This window comes from Meleagris gallopavo, chromosome 4, assembly GCF_905368555.1.
Source record: "Meleagris gallopavo chromosome 4, MGAL_WU_HG_1.1, whole genome shotgun sequence".
Lineage (NCBI taxonomy): Eukaryota > Metazoa > Chordata > Aves > Galliformes > Phasianidae > Meleagris > Meleagris gallopavo.
In genome coordinates this window covers 49168138-49179764 of record NC_139407.1, presented here as the reverse complement: position 1 = coordinate 49179764, position 11627 = coordinate 49168138, and the positions used below count along the sequence as shown (strand labels likewise).

General features: G+C 37.6%; 1 protein-coding gene across 3 annotated transcripts in view; it reads left to right on the top strand.

Moving 5' to 3' along the window:
* Nucleotides 1–11627, top strand: part of WDR19 (WD repeat domain 19) — a 46098-nt gene that overhangs the window by 21435 nt on the left and 13036 nt on the right. For 2 of the 3 annotated variants that reach the window (XM_010710277.4, XM_010710278.4), the window contains exons 24-30: nt 249–332; nt 1345–1491; nt 2296–2420; nt 3762–3874; nt 4664–4732; nt 4915–4992; nt 10079–10175. In XM_010710277.4, coding sequence (XP_010708579.1) covers nt 249–332; nt 1345–1491; nt 2296–2420; nt 3762–3874; nt 4664–4732; nt 4915–4992; nt 10079–10175 — 713 coding nt within the window. The remainder of the gene's footprint in view (nt 1–248; nt 333–1344; nt 1492–2295; nt 2421–3761; nt 3875–4663; nt 4733–4914; nt 4993–10078; nt 10176–11627) is intronic. The other variant, XR_014883167.1, reaches the window with a different exon arrangement.

Here is an 11627-nt window from a genome sequence, read left to right as displayed (position 1 = left end):
TACATCTCAAATGGAAAAGTTTCTGTGCTCTTTAAGCCCGTGTGCTCATGAAGCAGTCTGTTACTTCTCATTCTATTTCCAACTATTAACCACAGCTCTTTAAACATTTTAAAGTGCCTTCAAAGTTTATACGTTATGTTCAAATACTTTCTTTTTTAACCACCTTTTCAGTATTGATATAAATATGCCTGTTCTACCAGAGAAAAAGGAAACCAGAAATGTTTCTTCACTTTGTCTTGTCTTTCCAGGACAAAGGTTGGTGAACTTCTTCCTCATGTTTCATCTCCAAAGATTCACCTACAATATGCAAAGGCCAAAGAAGCAGATAGCAGGTGTGTTTATCAGCATTTATAGAATATATAATTGTTATTTATGGCGTACGTTATTTCTATAAAATATTCTAAAAGACAGACTTTAAATTCTGCATAAAACATGCTTCTGAAAAAGGATTCAGAAATACCCAAGCATAAATATTTTAAACATAGTCTATGGACCTTGATTTTTTTCCCATCTAAACATTATTGTCTTTATAACAGAAATTATTGAAGGTTTTGCAGTGCTGCAGCAATACAGCATTCCAGTTAATGGAATATTGAAGTTCAGTTTGTTTCTATCAACTCCTTTCATATAAAGCTGTGATTTTTAAGGTCCTTCAAAATTGAAATAATCATGGAAGAATTTCAATCTGGAAGCAAATTACTGTTACATCTTAATAGCTGCTCTTGCAAGGCACTGAATAAAGTGAAATTATTGGCTGAAATTATAAAGACCAAAACAGGCCTTTGTCATATCAGCCAATAATCACAAAATTTTAATCACAAAGTTTAGTTTTCTGCATGTCACTGCCTGTAGGGAAATGGAGTTCAGAATAATGATGGCTTATAAGATGAGACAACCAAGGCTAAATGCTTGGATGGATGAGACTAGAAAATATTATTAGTGTTAACTGCATAGTGCTAGAATGAGAAATTTCTTTAACTCTTTTATGGAACAGAAAATAGACTCATTTTTTGAAACTGTGCTACTAGTTATCTGTTTGGATTTATTGTTCTTTCACTCCCGAGTGATTTAATGAGCTGATAGAACAGATGAACTACTTCTAAGGTATACAAAAAGGGATGCTTGACAGAGTAAGTTAAAAATACTTCTGTCTCAGCAAGAAATGTACTCCCAAGAGAAAATAATGTGGGGAGAAAAGTTAGTAAATACAAAACAAGCCTATTTATGCAAACTGAAAAGGAGGTGTCACAGAATAACCTCCCAGAAGTAAAATAGTGTATGTTTCTTTCATACCATACTGAAAAGAGTTATTTAAAAATTAGAAAAACTGTTGTAATTTTTCAGGTACGAGGAAGCGGTGGTAGCTTATGAGAATGCGAAACAGTGGGACAGCGTAATCCGACTGTGTTTGGATCACCTTAATAATCCTGAAAGGGCCGTTAATATTGTGAGAGAAACCCAGTCTCTTGATGGGGCAAAGATGGTGGCCAGGTAATAATTATACGTTAAAAAGTTAATCACTTTGAGAACTGTTAACTGTTCCTTTCTCCTGCATTGTTGCCAGAGGATAAAACTGTGCTCAGTACAGTAAATGGAATTTTTTTTAAAAAAGAAATCCTATAAGCTTGTAGAATATATAATATTTCCTTGAACACATTCTTAATACATCCCATAATTTACCCCAATCTAACACTGGCTTTTCTTTCTACTTAAGTAGCGTATCACTCTTAAATCGTGATTGCGGTGTCTAAGTTAGTGATTTTCTGGATGCAGCTATAGAAAGCACAGTAAAATGAATTGTTATACACAATTTTCACTTTAACTTCTTTCAGGAAGGTTATTCTTGTATATTAGTTTTTATTGAACTTATAGCTTATGAGATGGGCAGTTAGAGTTTTAAAAGCATGGAAGAGGTCATACCTGTTGGAAGTTGGTGAGGCATGCTGGTGTATCAGACTCAGTTATTAGTGCTTGGTTAATGACTATATACTTCAGTTTAGTGATTTGAGTTCTTTAAAATTTGGATGACTAAACAGGTACTACTTTATTTCTTTCTAACTCTTCAATTGAAAATTACATTAACCTGAAGTAGTGAGTTTAGAAAATAATAAAGGTTTGCCATGCTGTATTATTTACAGTAAGTTAATTTTAGTAACCTATTTAAAAGATAAAATATGTAGATACAAAATTAGAAATACATCATACTTGCATGCCACAAAATACAGTATGTTTCTTAAAGTTTGGAGCATTCATGGTGTTACCTAACTAAGGTATTAATTTATTCATTCCAACTAGATTTTTCCTGCAGCTCGGTGACTATGGTTCTGCCATCCAGTTCCTGGTCATGTCTAAATGCAATAATGAAGCTTTCACATTAGCCCAACAGCACAACAAGATGGAGATTTATGCTGATATCATCAGTGAGTATTCCAGTTTAATACTTCGCACACAGTATGTTTTCCTGTACTTTTTCTTGGTTTAGACCAAATTAAAGTGATAAGAGAAGGGATGTGTGGTTTTGTTTCCCAGCCCTTTCCATTTATTTTCAATCACCATTGGCAGATTTGGCGTCCTGTTTTTAATTCAAGTCTATAAGCTTTGTTTCACTTCCAGCTCAGATGTTTTCAAAGGCTGGGCTGTGTTAGAGCTCTTTCTGTTTATCCACAGAGGTAAAACGTTTGTCTAGACTGTTCTTGTGTGTCAGGTGAGGAATCTCTTTTTTGACTTGATGTATTTAGTAATACCTTAGTATTACCAAATTTTTCTAGGAGAGCTGAATTTTATCTCTTTTCCTTCTGAAATGGTTCCAGCTCTTAAATGTTTGTGTCACTTTGTCCATTCTTTTTTTTTTTTTTTTCCCCCCCCAGAGGCCATTTATGGCCTCCTGCTGTCACAGCAGGAGACTAAAGAGGGCCTTGCAGAGAAGCTGACTCGCACCTCAGGCCTTCAAATCACTCAGTGGCCAACCTGTTGGTTTGCAATATACGTTATGCTTTTCTCTTATGTCTACAGCCTTCTTTGTGGAAAGTTTCACGGAAGTGTCTAACAAACTATCTCATCTTTTCAATAAAACATTGAAAGTTTCCCTTTTAAAATCTTCCTTTAAAAAATGCATTTCTGCTAGGGTGGAGTAGTTACAAAACTTCACAGCAGTTAGCTTGGTGATATACTATTACAGCTGCTTGTCAAGGTGGGCAGTATTGCTCTATTATTCCTTGCGCTTTCTTCCTTCTCTCCTTTCACAACAGCACGGCTCAAATTGTAATGTAAGTGGGTGGAAACAGGTTTTAAACCTAACTTTGGAGAAGAGGCTCTCTTTATGTGTACAGTAATATGGCATCTTGGTTAGAGGACTCAGTTGTATTGCCTGCTAAATGGTTAGATGGCTCCTGATAATCTTTTACTATGCAGTACAGGTATACCCTCATATTCTTAAGCTGTAAAAATGATCCTAATGATAATCTTAATATCATTTTTTCTGTTTTATTGTTGCCAAGACATAATGAAAAGAATAAATAATATGTCATAGGCCATTCTATTATGTCTGTAGCAATCCCACTACCACGTGAAATCTGTGGAAACAATAATTTCAATGCATTGAAATTACATTTAGTTTTTTAGGTAGGAAAAAAGCACTCAAGCTGTAATTTGATTCTACTTGGCTTTGTTTTTTTCTGCATAATGGGAATTTCTTTCTTTGCTAAGGCCCTTTTCTTACTTAATAGAAATACTCTGTTATCGTGGCCTTCTCTCTCTTGCAGCTTCCGAGGGTACCAGCAATGAAGATTATCAGAGCATTGCTCTGTATTTTGAAGGAGAAAAGAAACATTTTCAGGCAGGAAAGTTCTTCTTGTTGTGTGGCCAATATGGACGGGTCAGTACATAAATGATAAAGCAGTGATGGTTGACTGTTCATAGGAACTGTTGAAAATACTGTACTTCCAAATCAAGTTCACTTGTAGACTTTTATCTGTCTTAACTGATACATGTACTGATACAAGAAGGTGTTAAAAAGCTAAGTAAGGTATCTGTATTTTTTATTTGATTCTATGAATTATGCACTGTCATGCAGATAAACTTTTCATAGCCGTAGAGGCACCAGATGGATTAATGTCACATTACCCTCAGTGAATTTCTAAGAGGTGTAAACATATAGGTAAAATTTGTAGTACATTTCTTGACCAGTGAAGATTTGGTTGCCGTAAAAATAGTTTGTTAAATAGTGTTGCACATCCAAGTGTAACCAGATCTTTAAAAAGAAGGGAGTGTGTCAATTGGCAGGCAAGTCTGGCAGCTGATGCTTTCTAAGTGTTTGATTCCTACTTACTGAGCACGTGCTAAAAAAAAGTTCCTGATTTTTGCAGATTACAGCCATCATAGGTGACTGCTCTTTCAACTGGAGCGGAAGAGGCGTCTAATGCCACATTAACCACAGTTAAATGAAGATATATGCCAGGATTTAGCAAAGACTTGACTCTTTTTTTCAGGATTAAAAGCAGCCATTACCTTATAGCATATGTGGCTATCCTGATGGCTATAAAATACAGTCCATCCATTGTGCCATTTTTTTTTGTCAAAAGACAGAGAGAAACAACTTGGTAAAAATGAGAAAAATGTTAATTTCATGTATTTCAACTTAAACTCTTTTTCTACTTCTTTTTAGGCATTAAAGCACTTTATGAAAAGTCCAAGCACAGAAGATAACTTGGCTATTGAAATGGCAATTGAAACAGTAAGCAATTTTGATAAAATAAAATATTACTTATCTTTTCAAGAAGTTTACTTTCAGTATTGTGGCATTTTCCCATCATCAGTTGATAAATAAATGTAGCTGCAGTTTTTTTATGAAAAGTCTGCTTGTGTTGTATTTTTTCTTTTTTCCTCACAGTAATTTCTTCTGTCTTTACTTAATAGGTGGGACAGGCAAAGGATGAGGCCCTAAAAAATGAACTGATCGATTATCTCACAGGAGAGAATGATGGCATGCCTAAGGTATTGTATTTTTGTCACTGCTGTTGCGTCCTGTTGCTGTACTACAAGATCATTTGAGTTTATTTTATCCTAAAATTTTGGTAGGCACAGATTGCTTTTTAAGGATTGCTTTCACTAAGGAGTGAGGCTTATGTGATCATTCTGTGAGTCATTTCACCCAGTAACTTCAGTTTCAGAAAGATGAGAAAGCAAGTGTCTGAGATACAGTCATCTTTTTCTAAACTCTGTGGAGACAGCAGAGGAGGTCCAAATTAATGCTCACACTGAAAAAAGACAGAAGTTAGCTGTTCAGATCAGTTAGCACACTGGCGGTTGTCTTTGCCAGATGGTCAGGCAGCATGTGTGTCTCAAGACAAGCAACACTACTGATGTCTTGTACAGTGGGGAACTGGTCATACTGTCGCAGAGGAAGAAAGTAAGGTAGTACTTAGGGAATGAAGAACAGAAACACATCAACTAATGAGATACGTTGTGGACAGATTTTCAAAGTTATTCAGCCCCCCTTGATTTCTTAATCATAGAATCATGTCTTCCAACCCCATGTCTTGGGTTGGAAGAGACCTCAAGGATCATGAAGCTCCGGTCCCCCCAGTCACAGGCAGGGCCACCAACCTCCCCATTTAATACTAGTCCAGGCTGCCCAGGGCCCCATCCAACCTGGCCTTGAACACCTCCAGGGATGGAGCATTTGTCCCATCCATTAAGTAATTAATGACCGTGTTCTCAAAAGGACATTAGCCCCAAAACAATTTGGAAATGTGAACTGAAGGGAGAATTTGCCATTGAGATCACCTGAAAATGTAAATGCTTCCTGTGGATGCCCGTGTGACAATTAAACCCTTTAAAAATCTAAAAAATCCTTTTCTTTTTTATTACTACATAGCAGTATTTAGTTTAAAGTTTGGATTGTTTATTCATAGCTTCAGTTTCATCTGCAAATACGGGCTACAGTTCTGTGAAAGAAAACACAGTTTCTGTTCTGTGTTGGAGAATACAGTCCATATTGAATTTATAAGAAAATGAAAGAACAGGAAGTACATAGGAAAAAGATCTTAGCTGACAGATTTTGATATATTAGTACCAATACCATACTTTTGGTAATAACAGAAAAGAATAACTCAAAGCATTAGCAGGACGTATACTATACAAGAAATAATTTTGACTATATTGAGTTGATGTGTTTTTGTTTTTCAGGGCAAATTAAAAATATCCACTGTAAATACGCACCATTAGGGTATCAGAACTGCAGCAGTTGAGGTTAAGATGATAAACAGCTCTTTTGTGAGGTAGCATGCTGGTGTGTTATCATGTTTCTTTGAGTTCAAGCTATAGAAAAGCAGGCTTCACAAAGCATTTTTTGTTTTGATGTCCATAGAAGTGATGGTACGTTCAGTCATATTTGGGTTTGAGTTCATGGGGAAAAAAGAGTGAAAAAAAAGCCTTCAAGTTTAATTGCCTGTCACAGGAGAGTTTGAGTGCAAGGAGTGTGAGCCAAGTGGAGCTGCAGCCATGTTTATCTACCTATGAAAGCCAGACCAGGTGCAGACACTACAGTCTGCAATTCATTCCTTAGTCAAGGAACTTAAACTCTTGTATGACCTCACAGTAAATACAGTTCAGATATGAAAAGACATTTATGGAAGAGTAAGTTCTGTCTTAGTGAGGGGAGTGGGATTTGGTAATAATGAAAATGACACAGTGTTGGCACAGTAAGGTTATTTCACCTCTAATATTACAGATGCGGTTTATGATTCTGTTGTGAGGTTAAAAATCTCTGTCCTCTCAGCAGAGTGCCCAGAAGCAAAAGATTTAATATGTTAGCCTTCCAGACACTAGGTAGACAGTTGATGGCTACACCAGCCTTGCTTTTGCAAAATTAGAAATTGGGAAAAAACAATTATGTATGTAGGGTTTTTTAATTCACTTCTTAATATGTGTCTGTAATTTGAAGTTTGAACTACAAGAAAATTATATGAGAAGTAAAAAGTAATGAAACAAAATAGAATCCAACTGCAAGAGACCAGAAGAGAATGAAGCCAGTAGAGACATGGTACAACAAATCCCAAGGGAGCCTATAAACAGGAGGGGAGTGAACTCTTTGAAAAGGTAGATAACAGCAGGACAAGGGGAAATGATTTTAAGTTGAGGGAGGGGAGATTCAGGTTGGATGTCAGGGGGAAATTCTTTACAAAGAGAGTGGTGAGGTGCTGGAACAGGCTGCCCAGAGAGGTTGTCGATGCCCCGTCTCTGGAGGTGTTCAAGGCCAGGTTGGATGGGGCCCTGGGCAGGCTGGTCTAGTATTAAATATGGAGTTTGGTGGCCCTGTATGTGGCAGGGGGTTGGAGCTTGGTGATCCTTGAGGCCTCTTCCAACCCCGGCCATTCTGTGTTTCTGTGATTCTGCGATCAGTGTAAGCAAAAGTAATTTTGTATTTATGCTGTAAAGTGGTTGGGCAGAACCTGTCCCATCCTATCTTTTTCCTGTTGGCAGCAGCCTGCCCACTGGTTGTGCGTAGGGTTGGGTAAGGGACGTGAGCTGGTGTCATCTGCATGGTGAAATGGTTCTGAAGGTTGTAGGAAATACTCAGCAATTGTGTGAATGCCATAATTACTGTCTTAAACATTGTTCTGAAATTCAATGTAGAGCTTTCTTTTCCTTGTTTAAAAGCTCTTTCTTGTTCTTCTAAACGCTTGAATCCAATCTGCCATAGTCTCTCTCAGTGAGTAGCATCATTTTACTTTATCAAATCGTAACTATTTGTTTGAAAAACAGATGTAGAAATCAATTCTCCCTTATCCTTATTCTGCTGGTACAGAGCTGCTGCTTCTGAAATTTCCAAGAGGGGGGTTTTAGAGAATAGTGGCTTTTCTGTGGTAGCGTTCTTGTAAAGCTGAGTGTAAGAGCAAATTTGAAGTAGGCAAGCAGCAGAAACTTGCTAATCCCTTCAGCACTCATCTTCAAACCCAGCAGTCGCTCAGAGCAGCCTGGGTGCTTTTTTCAGCCAATGTCATGTGGCTTTAATGAAGCACCATATTATCAAAAATATTATATTAAGCATACATTTGACACACTGTTGTCTCATAATAAGCTAGTTTGTAATGTGTTATTATGTTGGCTATTGCATTTGTTGACTTCAGCATGCTAAGATTCTTAATTTGTCATGTGTGCTTTAGAACTTTCCAGGAAGCATTAAGTAGCAAAGTTCTGCTGTTCTGTCTGTGCATGTTTTCTAGGCACAAACATTGTAGAAAGCAAAACTAAGTTGAAATAATAGCTATCTAAAATTAAGGTCAGTTGGTTAAAATTAATTATTGGAATTCCGAAGATTTTAGGAAATGTGTTGACAATTGAAAATTCCTTTCTTTATTTATTATCTTTTTAATGTCTAGCTTGAAAGGTTAGAAAGTAAAACATAAAGCATTTCTTAAATGCCTTCTACTTTTGTATTTTCTTCTCCATATGGCTGCCATGTGAGTTACTGAAATCTGTTCTTTGAGATGCAGTGAAGGACGTGGCAGTTCCCTCATGAGACAGCTACTCTGTCCCAGGCAGAACAGGGAGAGGAGCAGCCCAGCAGGGCAAGTGCACACACAGTACCCACACCAGGAACTGTTGGGAACAGGGGAAAATCACCCCATAGCCCACGCAGCATCATCATTTTCTTGTGACCCCATTCAGGGAACTCAGGATAAATAATATCCACTGATACATGTGGTTGCATTTGTTTCTTATCCAGATAACCATTTCAATGCTGTTAAACTACAGCTCTTACAACCTTCTAATTTTTGACTGTTTAAAATTCTGTTACATCATTACTTGAAGTTAATTATTTTTGCTCACTTCATGTTTTGCTTCATAAGGAAAGTTAAGAGAAGAATTTGACTCGCCCTTTTTCTTTCTGCATACTGGTCTTCCTTGCTTTTATTTCTGTGATTTTTTTTCTTCTCTTTTGCTTCCTGCATCTTGGATAGGAAATTAATCTTTGCAGTCATTTCTTTCTTGGGAAATGTGTTTATACATTTCATATTTCTTTTCCCTTGAATTTCTTTCTTGATTCCTTTTTCTTTTTCCGCAGTGTGTTTTGAGACCTGTATACAAAAGCCGCACAGTGTTCTGGAGCGCAGCCCAAGTAGTTATCTTTAAAGAACTTGTATACAGTTCAAACATAAAACACACATTGTGTTTGGCTTTACTGATAATATCACAGAATTGGTTCAACTTGGTTTTGTGTTTGTTGCTGTCCTTAAAGCTGCTGATGTGTTTTGTTTCCAATTTGCCTCTCTCTGACTGGGGAGCATCCCATTACGTGCTGTATTTCAGATTAAATTGGCCTTGACTAACAAACCCAAGGATTGTAACATACAGACTGCGCTTTTGTTTAATCTCATTTTTGAAATCACTGCTAGAGGTATAAAATAGTGCCCCTAAACCAGATTTTTTTTTCATGTAACAGTTCCTCTTCCTTGAAAGCAAGGCTCTTCTATCCAGAGTGTGTATTTCAATGGCATTTTTAGAAATAAGAATCTTTTGGACTCTTGTCAATTTTCTTAAAATACGTCAGGAAGCCCAAGTCTTGTGTTGACCTTTTTTTTTTGTACTGGTGTATGGGAAATCTAAGTCCCTTTTAAAAAGCAGAAGTCCTGGTTGTTTTCTTCATCTTGTTTTTTGAAATTTTGGTTTAAAATTATTATTTCACCAGTTTTCTTCACATTGAATTAAGCTGCTGGATTGTCACTTCTTGGGTGAACCCTTGGCTGCATTTCTCATTCTTGAGTTCCACAACATACCGACAGTACGGGGTGCAGCAAATTAGAAACCTTATACGTTTTATTAGCCAATCGTCCCCTTAATTTTCAGTTCTTTTAGCTGCCCTGGCCCTCACTCACACTAAGCTGTGCGTTCACCGGGAGCTGTAACAGTGACCTCAGCGAGGGTTTGGAGTCCCCTTTGCCACCACAGGCAGCACCAACCTGAGCTGTTGGTTCTCAGTTCAGGGGCCTCACAGCGAGCGCGGTGGACGAGAGGAGGAAGGGAACACCATGCTTGCCATTTACCAGCATTAATTGCTTTTGTCTGACTTAATTAGGATGCTAAGTACCTATTCCGCTTGTACATGGCACTGAAGCAATACAGAGAAGCTGCCAGAACTGCTATAATAATCGCCAGGGAAGAGCAGCGTTCAGGTAAGTCAGGTTTTTCTGATAGGATAGCATACGTGATGCTGTGGCATCACAGTCCTGCAGGTACCATTGTCAATACAGATCATGCTATAAAGCCTCACTCTTATGGTAAATACGAAGCTTTTAATTGTATTCATTCAGTTTTGAATTTGAAATAGCTTTTCTGAAAAGATGGGGATTCATAACTGCATATTAAATCCTTGGAAATAAATCAAGTGATGGAAAATTTCAGCATTCTTCATATTCAGTGGTGGAGGCTGCTTGAAACTTTACTTTTCTGTATAACAGATCTTAGAGTTGCAGTTAAACTACAAAGAGTTTCCAGCTTTGGATTCTTTCCATGTGAAGATCCTTCAGTCTTTGCATGTTTCAACTTTCAGTAGATGTGTGAAGGAGATGGGCTGTGCCAAAGGGTCAGATACCTGCATGCCTGAGCCTTGTTTTTGCCTGAAGTTACAAACAGAAAAAAAAGAAATAAGAAGGGACAGGGCTAGAAGCGAAATAACTGTCTCCTCTGCTGGCTGCTTTTGCCATGGCAACAGCCCTACCAAAACACTGCTTTCTTTTCATTACAAATAAGTTAAGAAAAATATCCATAAAGGAAAAGCAGCAGCCTCAGGAACTGGAGGACAGTAATGTCCGTAGAAATTAACATTAATGGACAAACAGCAATGGGCTGAGGCTGGGGCCTTGACAGACGTGGTTTGCCAGGGCAGCACAGCAGTAAATAAAGCATTAATGCTGATAATGTAAGCAGGAAATGTACAGGCTCAAGGGTTTGATTATTCTTCAGCTCTTTGAATCTGAAAACGTGTACCTAAGTTGGAGTGTCCCATGTCGTAGCTTATATTCACTGCTTGCACAGATGTGTTCAGAAACTGTTTGAAAGTAAGCCCTGCATTTTTCTCAGTAATATCAGCTGTTCTGCAGCAACTGTTTCTTCTGCAGAGGCAGTCGAGGGTTTTTCCCCACTTCCTTCAGGAGATTTCAGCAAGTTTGATTTTGAAGTTTTCACCGATATGGTTGGTGAAACTTTTCCTTAACAATCCATTTAAAATTCTGTTTCAGTCTGTACTATTCAGTGCATACACTTAGGGTATGCCATTTCCTACACAGTTTTCCCTTAAATTGTTTCTCATGTAATACTCACATGATATTAGGACTGATCATGCTGTGCCACACAGTTCCAGCAGCTTGATTCAATGGCAGTAACAACACACAACAAATTGCTTTGTGCAGATGGAGAGAAGCAATGCTTGGTGAAATAACTAAATCTAAAGTTTTCCTTAAGCGCCTCCAACTGCGAAGAATATGACTTTGTTATACTCTAATAACGACAGATAAAGAATACAGGAAGAATCAGCTAGCTAAGAGCAGTCTGACCATACTGAACACATTTTAATGCTGAATCTAACTACGTTTAGAAGTTAATGAGCTCCTGTGGTTTCCAGACAC